The sequence below is a fragment of the Hippocampus bargibanti genome, linkage group LG16 (assembly GCF_051943395.1).
Source record: "Hippocampus bargibanti isolate YZ-2025 linkage group LG16, ASM5194339v1, whole genome shotgun sequence".
Lineage (NCBI taxonomy): Eukaryota > Metazoa > Chordata > Actinopteri > Syngnathiformes > Syngnathidae > Hippocampus > Hippocampus bargibanti.
In genome coordinates, this window is record NC_142749.1 from 11880782 (window position 1) to 11891697 (window position 10916).

The 10916-nt window shown below is 39.6% G+C and overlaps 1 protein-coding gene across 1 annotated transcript; it reads left to right on the forward strand.

Annotated features, from left to right (window-relative positions):
* The first annotated feature begins 1167 nt into the window (after positions 1 to 1167).
* Positions 1168 to 2080, forward strand: LOC148886479 (insulin-like). Its single transcript, XM_089017028.1, has 3 exons — positions 1168 to 1291; positions 1436 to 1628; positions 1741 to 2080. Exons 2-3 carry the CDS (start codon positions 1448 to 1450, stop codon positions 1908 to 1910), a joined length of 351 nt encoding a protein of 116 aa, XP_088873154.1. The 5' UTR covers positions 1168 to 1291; positions 1436 to 1447; the 3' UTR covers positions 1911 to 2080.
* Positions 2081 to 10916: the final 8836 nt, after the last annotated feature.

The following is a 10916-nucleotide window of genomic DNA, read 5'->3' on the forward strand; positions in this document are numbered from 1 at the left end:
TTGCGACTGAGGTCATAATTGATTTCAGGTGCATAAGCATCACATGAAGCCATTCTTCGGCGACTCACTTGGGAAAGGGACATTAATTGGTTCCACGTTCCCCAAAAAGTCCGACTCAGGTGAGCGAGGCTTGGCAGCACACCGGCTTCTTTGTTTTACACCAATGCTTATTGGAAAATAAATTTCCAGTTCAGACAGCGTTAAAGTGCGTTGAGTGGAGAACGGCTATACAAGTGAAATCCCATTTCCGATTCAATTGCTTTTATGATTATCTGTAAACACGGTTTTTACACCGTGCTGCTAAAAGCAATGATGAACACAAACTCACCAACATTAATTGAAAGTGTTTCAACTGTTAGGTCGTTATCGACTTGCGTCAACACAGAAAAAAACAACCACAATGGAATCGAATTGCCATAATGACAGTCCAGTTGGATGTCTGGTATAGTATTGTGTAATTGTGGGAACATTTAGGTTTATTAGTATACCGTTTAAATTCAAAATTGCTAGTAGCATAAACATTCTAAAATGTAATTGTAACCGCAGATTCACAATAGACACAAAGAAGCAGAAATTTACTAGCTGGCGGTTGCTTGCACTTTGCATTTTGATAGAAGAATCACAATTATTCTGTTTGTACGTTCCACATGCTCATGCATGGCCTAAGTCAAATTATTATTTATTTTGGGGGCACAGTGGGATTCTTTTTCATTCAATACTACCGATTTGGTTGCTCTGGGTTTTATTTATTTCACGATCAGACAGACGATTGTGATGTAAGCTGCCTTCTGGTTTGAAATGAAACAATGTCTGGGCTATTTGTTTGCTGTTTTTGATTTACAAAAAGTGAAGTCATAAAAAAACAAAAAAACAAATCCGTATTGTCGTTTTAGGTCCGAATGGCTGGTGGTACTGTTCATGGTACTGGTCATCACAACAGTGCAATAGAACAGAACCGCACAGAATGGAGCAGAGAGGGGTGGGAAGGTGATCACTATTTGACCACGAGGTGATCACATTATTCCAAATCATCAAGCATTGTTTGTTTTACTAATTGACGCTGCAAAAAGGGGCCACAGGTCCCGCCATTCAGGACCTAAGTAGTCACTTTAACACTTGCTGATAGGAAAATTTGATGCAGACGTCATCCACGTAAAGACGACGTGCATTTACAGGGGCGGTATTAATGGACGAAGGACCGCTAGCTTGATGTCGTCTCGATATAAGCAGTACCAACTACTGCATATTCCGCCACAGAAGACTTTGTCCAGCTTCCACACAAACTCTTTAGGTGAGATTTTCTGTTTCACATCAAGATTTTACTGTGTGAGTAAATTGTACAGCTAATTTCTTGATTGTTTCATTTTAGATTGGGTTAAGTGGAAACCATCATAGAAGAACATAATGCTGACTAATCATACTGTTTTGTGTTTAGATTTTTTCCATCATGTCACCACTGTGGCTTCATTCTGCCTCTATTCTGGTCTTATTGGTCATGTCATGGCCGTGTTCCAGAGCATATTCTTCACAACATCTTTGTGGCCCGAACTTGGTTGAAGCTCTGAATATGGTCTGTGGAGACAGAGGCTTTTTCACCAGTTCCAAGAGGGACATGGACTCTGTGCTACGTAAGACATTGCTACAAAATTCTAACGATCGGATCTCAATTTGAGACTATCGACCATTTTGAAGCATGTTCTATGGCTTTTAAAACAGTTCCCTGATGTCAATTTCTCTCAGGTATCATCCCACCAAAGACTGACGAGGCAACATCAACAGGCGATATCAACGAGATCGTAGGTTACGCCTTTAAGAAAAAGATGGACATGATGATGAAGCGTGATGGCATCGTTGAGCAGTGCTGTCATCAGCCTTGTAGTATGCTGGTTTTGGATAAATACTGCAACTAAACGGGCAACGTCAGAAACTCCGTGATTAGCCTTGTCTTTTCTACTCTTGCTTAGCAATGTTTTAATTAAACTCTGCAAATGTCTGTAATTTCTGACGAGAATTCTTGCAGGAATGGATTATCTGCAAAGTAAACATGAATTAAATATATTTTCCTAGTTTTGTGAAATGATCGTGATTCCCTTTTTTTGTGGTTCTACCGTGGAATGGCATTTCGTTTTTTGGGACAGGTTTTAAGACCTGGATGGTTCCAAGGTATGTGGGCAATGCCTCGGTATCAAAAGATATTTTGACTGTGGCAAGTGTGCCCATTTTCGCCACAAGTCTTTTCTTAAGTGAAAGTATAAATAATCAGTGTGTATGGTAGCTTGCATGGTTCTTGATCTTTACGTGTTCCATGATTGACTTGTAACCTGCCCTGTTCTGGTCTCTGCCTGCCATCTCAATATCAGCTGTGTGAAATATCAGCTCGAATGTGACCCTGATGATGATTAAGATGCGAAAAGTAAATTGGTGGGTGGCTGCATCTCAACTTGGATGACATGGAGTCATCAATCGTCCAACAGTAGTTTTGACTATCCCTGTGTTGCTTGGTAACAAAACTCGAAATGCTGTAAAGATTAGTTCATATTTTTATCATGTACAGTAAAGTCTCGTTATATCGATATTGGATATATCGATAGTCCCGGTTATATCGATACTATTTCTATGCACGCACGGAGAAAATTACATGCAAACAGGGTCGGATATATCGATAGTCCCGGTTATATCGATATTTTTTCGGACTCCCTTGAATATCGATATAACGAGACTTTACTGTATCTTGTTAAATCAACAACTATACAGAAAGAGTGAAATGTTGCTAAAAAGTCCTGTAGCAATATTGGTGCAATTTCAGTTTTTTGAATGCATATTCACGACTGTATTCTGCGCACATCCTCTTTTGCAACCATAAGCTTTCCACCAATTGTTTCATTTACAATGCACCACAAATTCTCCGGGTTTTAGTGTCATAATGTGTTTCACTGAATGCACACAAAGTGCCACTGACATCCAGAGATAGAGTCTCTTAGTATTCCACTTGAGTTTCCATCTTGCAATTTAATGTCTCATCTGAGGCGAGCATGGACTTCACACAGCTCCCTGTGGCCACCTGCTGCCTCATCTCTGTTAGCATTTCTCTGGTTCCTTTTGACGCTATTCTCACTTTCGTGCCCAACAAGTCCTTTCCGAGAATGGGAAATGTTGCCATTGGCATGCTAAAAACCAGCAAAGGTTTAACGTGTATTTCCATGTTTGTCTTTGCTTCATCATTCTTGTTCCATTGTTTGAGCCCAATTTTTTAAATAGACTTAAAACTCTGTGATTATAATTATTTTTGATGAATTAATCAAAATGACCCGTAGAAGAGTATTGTTAAGTCATATTGCACTGAGAAAGAGGAAGATCAAGCTTCAACCCGGAATGAATTTTCTATCTGCTATGCAGCCTCAGTTGGAGACAGTGTGGCATAGATGACTGCTCAAAAATGCCAGTCATCTTGTTTTAATATATCTTAAACATATACAGCTATCAAGATTATTTCACAATGTATGACTTCAGCTACTGTAAAAGATGTGATTGAAATGTACAGGTGTAATCAAATTGTAAAGGTGAATCCTGTATTATTATTAATGGCATTTTATAATGTTTTATGGCTTCAATTTCGCTTTACTCTTTTTAAATTATACACATAGAAACGTGGCACAAGAGTTGAATAGTTCCCATCAAAATGAATTATGACCTGTCATGCCACGCCAGTCTGACAAATGGAGATAGATTATCCCCTTGCCTCTTGACCTTCACTCTCACTTTGTATTAGACTCGACTCAACTCAACTTTATTTATCGAGCATTTTAAAACAACCAGTGTTGCATACAGAGGGCTGTGCCTGTCGTAAGAAAGTATGCCACAAAAGGAAAAATAATATAACAAAGATTCATAGACTGTACATCAGGAAGTATAAAACATAAAAAATATGGAATCTCATGCTGAGTCAAAAGCCACAAAAGCACTTTTACGGTAAACAAGCTAACAAAATAAGAGACACGTTTCGCTTGCTCATCCATATCTCAGCATGAACTAAGGATGATGGTTAATTATGGTAAAAGAATTCCTCAAAACATTACTTGTGACATTTTTATTTAGATCCTCAGGGGAAGAAAATCAGAAGAGATACAATATCAACTCATGATTCTGATTCTTAAATACAAAATTAACTCATTTACTGCCCGACGAAAAAATGTGTCCACTGCAGTGCCAGGGTTTTTTTTTCATTTTCACTCAAATTGCAGGACCCAGTGAATATTGACTTTTAAGACTAGATAAAGATTCAATGGACTACTTTCATCAGAAAAAAGGTTAATTACAAAGTTATGTGTCTGGAGTTATCTGGGCTTGAAAGGGGGGCAGCTGTACAAAAGCAAATGCTGCCCTGTTGTGGGCGGGAAAACATTGCCTGAGGTCTGACCAGCACTTTATTGGCACCCCCTCATCATGCTTTTGAATTCCCAAATACATTCCGGAATGGCAGCAAAAGAGTTAAGACACTATTTTACCACTGTGTTTAATTTGAATGACACAAATGCAGCTTTAAAATGACATTTTATCTGTGTGTAAGAATACAAGGGTTAAAAATTCCTAAAGTATAAAATGGAAAGGAAATGCTGTCCATTTTGTTTCTATAAGTCTTTCCGCAAACCAAAATCGGCTCTGTCATAATCCTTTTATAACGGAACATGAAACAGGACATGGAATAAGAGCTCCTCCATGAGGCTTGCATCCCAAAGAGTGGGAGGCGTTTAGAGCAGCCAAAACAACCCACGTATGCTCATGCACACTAATAAAGACACACATCGTCAACCTGGCATAATTCATGTGATTGAGATGTGCTTGGAAGCTTTTTCTGTTATCATAAAAAAATAATAGGTCGACAAACACACCAAAAAAGAAACAGCAAAGCCGACAGAATTGCAAAAGGATCACGCTGATGCAAAACACACATCATTGTTGTTGAACAAACACGTTTACAAAACTGATTTGATGACGTAAACATGAATAAAACATTGGCGCTATTCTCATATGTCATACTTTGGAGTCAAAGCAAATATCCAGGCTTCAGAAAAGACTTCCTAGCCAAAGGCATGCCTTCACAACGCATCTGTTTATTCCACGTATGCCAAGCCTGTGGCGAAAACTGCGCGCCCGGATGTGTCACATTACGTGACGAGGCCCGCAATACACTTTGGGCTGGCAATCACAACCGCTGGTTGCACAAGCGTCGACACGGTCAAAGTCATCCTCTTCCCAGAGAGACATGCGCGTTACGTGTGTGTCTGTTTTATAAATGCCATGGGCCCACATGTGCCTTTTCATATCTTTATCTGTGGAGATTAAATAAACATGCTGAGCCACGTGATCACTTTAGAGTGGAGGAATCAGACTATCACCTCGGGAAGGCACAGCCAAACACACTAAAAATTGTTAGTGGGGGGGATTACCCAAAAAACAGCCTTTGGTCTTCAGCTTTCTCCTCTTTGTCAACGCTGTTACCCATATGTGGTGGTGGTGCAAAATAAAACATAAGACAAAAAGAAAAATGCTCACTATTGATGTTTAATCCTGATAAAATCAGGTCCTTCTAATACCAAAAAAAAAACAATTAAAAATTATACATGCATCAAGAATCACATTGTTAGGCCGATGTAGATAACTATACGACCATGACCTAGGTTCTCATAATTTTTCTTTCATTTTCCCTCTGACAATTGCTACAAAGCTAACATTTTTGTTTTATTTAAGGTGTTGAACAAAACCAGACAGAATTTCTCATACAAGAAAAAAAAAACAATGACAGAAGGTTATCTTGTTCATAGCTCAGTGGGGTGTTAAAGTGCTGAAAATTAAACTGTAATTAGTATCCATTTGGGGCCGTGTTTCCTGTAAGGTCAGAGAGCGAGAAACCTCTGAAAAATGTCCCTTCAGGACTCAAAACTAATTAAAACTCACTTGTATCCCACAGTTAAAGCGCTAAAAGTTATCAGCACGATTAATAGTCTGCCCCTAAAGTGTTTTGTTTAACAATGACTCAAAAGATGAAGAAATAGAGTAAACAAATGCTTTTTGAAGGTGAGTTCTACAAGACTCTAATGAACACTAGGGAGCAAGGAAGGACACATTGGATGGAGCAGAAATGTAATGCAGAATACGAGGTTATAGGACTAATAAAGTATACAAATGTATGTGGAAGCAACCACATGCTGCTTCACCCTGTCTAAAGATAAAATGTATTACCTGATTTTTTGATAGATGGATGGATAGATGGGTTCATGGAGTCCCTGCAATGTTGGTCAGTGTGATGTTGTGACATAGATCGGCTTCACGGTTGTTGGTCTGTTTCAAGGAAAGAAGTTAAAATGATAGAGGGTTGAATGTACAGTATAGGTAGTCCCCAAATTGATCCACAAGTGGAGATCTTGCAGTTCCGTATTACCCTACTTTGAACAAATGGACTCCAGCGAGTCTGGTCTTCCACCTACTAATTATTTTGACCACGTTTTATCAAGCCGTTTTATTTTCAGAATGTCCAGTAGTAATAATAGACTGTCTGCATTCAGTTCCCCAACCCCACTCGAGACTTATAGTTGTCGTTTTAAATGCTGTGGGGGGATATTGGATGTGTGACAGGTTGTCAATGATGTAAACAAATGGTGATTATAGTCTCTGTTCCTAGAAGAATATTTTGGACATATTTATCGATGGCTCTCATTGGATGCACTGGAGAAGCAGTATGTCTCAAGCAGTACTATTGATTAAGTGTGCCATTACGTTTGTTGTGTAGGTGCTTGGGCACCTTAACAGGGAATCGATTTGTCATTTTTCTGTCAAGACGAATGAGCCGGTGAATTAGCCTCATTTAATTTGGATAGAGTAGTTCCACCGTGACGTGAAGAAGTCATCCACAGCCCAACGGTCAAAGTCTGAGTGGTTATTTTTCAAACGTACTTGTCTGTCAGTGTCAGCAACGGGTCACTCGTGTGCAGAGCGTACATAGGTTGTCCATCAGAGAACACATTCTCACCTTTGCAGCTTGCTTTTGATGACTTTCTCTAGAGACAGGAGATGAGACATCTAAGGGATAAGCCATGGTCACCATTTGGATAGCTACAATGTGACCTCCAAATGACCCCAATAAGTGCTTTAGACTGCTTTAGACTTTAGACAGTGTAAAGCAATAGTGCTTTACACTGTCATGGCTTAGTTGTTATGATTACATAGCAATTTAAATCCTAAAGACATAATGGAAATTATGTTTTTTCAACATTTCTAACTCTTAGTATCGAAGAAATGGATCAGTGTATGGTAAATCTAGATTAAATATTGAGATCTAACCTTTTGACAAAGGAGCGTGTTTGCAAATTGAAACTGTACTCTATGAGAAGTTTGGAATGGTACTATTTTACACGGTCTCCAAAATTTGCTTCGCCATTTTTATTTAGCTTCGTAATGCCATATGATTCCATGCCAAAACAATATACACTATATGTACAAGGTTGTGGAAACTTTTGCATGCTTTTGCATAACACAAGTCGTGAAATAAGATTTGTTACCTTGACTAAAAAGCGTGCATTCACAGTCTACCGTTCATCCCATTCGGTTTTACACACACACATAGGCAAATAAACACATTGTGAGGATGATATGCAGAAAGGGGACTATCTATTTCCACAATAGAGCCAAGATATTACAGCCAGGGCAGGTATTGTGATTATGCAGTCTATTACAGCAGCATAGCGTGGCAGCCATCATGTGAATGATCCGAATGGGACGCTTAATTTTTTGCCCACCATATTTCAACTGGCAGGCTTTGTGACTGCAAATCACAATAAAATGCTGTGTATTTATTCAACAGTTAAAAGCAAGAAAAAAAATGCAATTGAGTTAATAAGATGGCCAAGCTAGCGAGGGTTAAATATCTCTTCAATAAAGTTAATGGTACATCCGCATTTTTTGATTCGCGATGTTCGGCATATTGCCGCAACGAGTACCCTGTTGGAGGTCAATAAAGAAACAGGCTACAAATAACTTTTACATTGCCGTATTTTACAGTGTATGAGGAACACCGGAGTACATGCGCACCCGCAATGAATTGTATATTTTCATTTTTTTTTTCTCCATATATCAGGTATAAGGCGCTCCTTCAATGAAAGAAAAGATTTTCGAAATATAATGTAGAAAGATATAAAGGTTTTCCAAATATAAGGCACACGACATTAAAAGGCGCTACAGTAGAGGCTGGGGTTACGCACTACGTTTTCGACAGGGGGAAATGGAGTCGGTGGCTGCTTATCGTAGTTGCGAGACCTGCTGTGGCTCAATATTACTTCACATTTAAGGTGCACCTGCGTATAAGATGCAGGATCATCTTTTTAAGAAAATGAAGGCTTTTGGGTGTGCCTTATGCACCACAAAATATGGTAATTTAAAGGACAACCGACGTCACTTTTTTCAGGTGATGTCAGTTCAGCTGTTCAGTTCAGGTCAGCTTGACACAGGTAATGAATCATTCCAAAAAATGACTTTTTATTCATTTCCATATGGTGAGGCAGTTGGGCCTTAGTGGTTGACCACAGATTCAAGTCTCCGTAGACCAGCCTCCCTTGAATAAGACATATGGCCTCAGATAGACTGACTGGGCTCAAATGGCACAAGTTAGCTCATCAGGGAACACACATACGCACTCACATAAACACACACACTGGTCAATACATAGTCCATGACATGCTGTTGTGTGGAAACTGGAGAAAATATGTTTCATGCGGTTCCTGTCACTTTTCCATTTTGCACACGTCAGGTGATAGCAGCACATCAACCATCTGTGAAATTGGTGTGAAAAACTGTACCACGGTAAAATAACATAGGTAGTTTCCTCTGTGGTGAATGTTGTTCCTGACAGGTTTGATACACACGTTTGATACATTTATGGTAAGAATAGTAAATATGAAAAAAATATGGTTTAAAATATAGGTGTTGCTAGTTATATATGAACACCCTCGCCGTTGTATGAAGCAGTTCTAGATGAAAGAAAAGAGGATCAAAGCATCCTTTTCACCAGTGGATCAGGGATTTCATGGTCAAATGTGAACGTCTGCTACAACCTAAATGTTGAAAGCAAACATGAAGCTGTAGCATCCATTGACAACAGATTGTCTCACATCTCCTGTCCCACAAAAATCCGCTTCAATTCCAAACCGCGACAATTCTGCATACGCATCGGTGCTCTGCGCTGACGCTCCTTTCTTCTTTGAATTATTCTCTCTTTGTCGCTCGTGATTTTTCATCGCCCCTTATTTACAAATGTCCTAACAAAATTCCTGTGCTCATGCGGCGCCGTTTGATTATGAGGATGTCCACGCTGATTGCAATCCTGACGAGATCTGACCCACCAGTACCCGTTACTCAAATAAAGAAGCTTGGAGTGTACAGATACTTTCAGGGGAGACTTTGAACAAGACTTCACTGGAAGCAATTATCTGTCTAACAAGCACTGTCTGTGAGCCACCGCTGAGGCCTCGGGTTGAGTCAATTGGACAAAATTATACATCCAGTAATACCTAATTAACACCTTAGCGAGATCAATACAGCCAATCAATCAGTCAACTGTATGAATTGCTCTTAACCGTTATATATCCTCACCTATTATAACTTTTTGTATCCAAATTATTTGGCCTATTCCGGCATCCTCTCAATACATTCACATTCTCAGGAAATAATGTTTTGACCATTGCCCATTCACATCTCTGGACAATAAAGAAACTTGAAATAACCTAATTTGTCATACACAGGTGCTGTTGTTAAATCTGAGGCAGCTGGCGAACATAAAGCCTCTCCTTTCTCATGAGCACAATGAAGCAGTGATTCATGCCTTTGTCACATCTCGCCTCGATTACTGTACTACGCTTTACTTTGGAGTCAGACAATCCTCCATGAAGTGTCTCCAGTTGGTCCAGAATGCTCCTGCTCGACTCTTGACTGGTACTCGTAAGAGGGAGCACAGAAGACCTACGCTGGCCTCCCTTCACTGGCTCCCTATATATTTTAGAGTTTGTTCCAAGACCTTCAAATCTTTAAATGGCCTTGCTCCTCCTTACCTCTCTTCCTGGCGCCTCAGGTCTGCTGACCAGACATTATTAGATGTGCCAACTACTAAACAGAGGCTCAGAGGGGATCAAGTATTTTCCCTTGCTGGTCCCACTCATCTTGAAAACCCGCCTCAAAACTCACTTGTACTTTTTGGCATTTGACTCAGCATGATTCAGACTTTATCTTAGTTTTACTATATATGATAGTTGCCCATGTTAAACGCTTTGTTACAGCAACTAAATACATCAATATGTATTGTATTGTATTGTATTGTATTGTATTACACGGGCGCCATTTGGTCAGGTCGGAAGCCATTGGAAAAATCAAACATTTTCCATGTTCCTTAAGAAAGAATTTCAGCGCTAATTTCAGCGCTAATAGCAGCGGTAAACTAAAAAGTACCCAGAAACTCTTGACTGGGAGCCCGACATCCTAAATACTACTTCAAAAAACGTCAAGAACATAAATTATGGATACTCTTCACCGACAGTTCTGATGAGAAGTAAAATGCTTGAAGAATTGGAAATCTAATCACAGCACTGTGCTTGATCCCTGTTAAGGAGACCAAATTTCTGACGTGACACAATTTCATCGGATCGTTGGCCAGGAATGCCCAATCACTTTTCATTATTCATGTTAAATGACACCCGACCAGACTTTAAATCTGTGATCTGGCCAACTCAGAATCTTATTTGAAAGTGGCTTAATTCATAGTGTTTGTCTTTCTTTCCCGTCTGCCTGGACGAATCGTTTTGGTCGCATTTGACCGCACTGATGGATTCAAACCGACTGTGCACCTCAAGCTCCACCTGCTCCTTTTTATCCAA

Bases quoted from the DNA above. Each gene is read 5' to 3' on its own strand.
- LOC148886479 (XM_089017028.1), top strand. From the start codon at position 1,448: ATGTCACCACTGTGGCTTCATTCTGCCTCTATTCTGGTCTTATTGGTC. The intron at 1,629-1,740 runs GTAAGACATTGC...AATTTCTCTCAG, and splicing joins GGACATGGACTCTGTGCTAC to GTATCATCCCACCAAAGACT.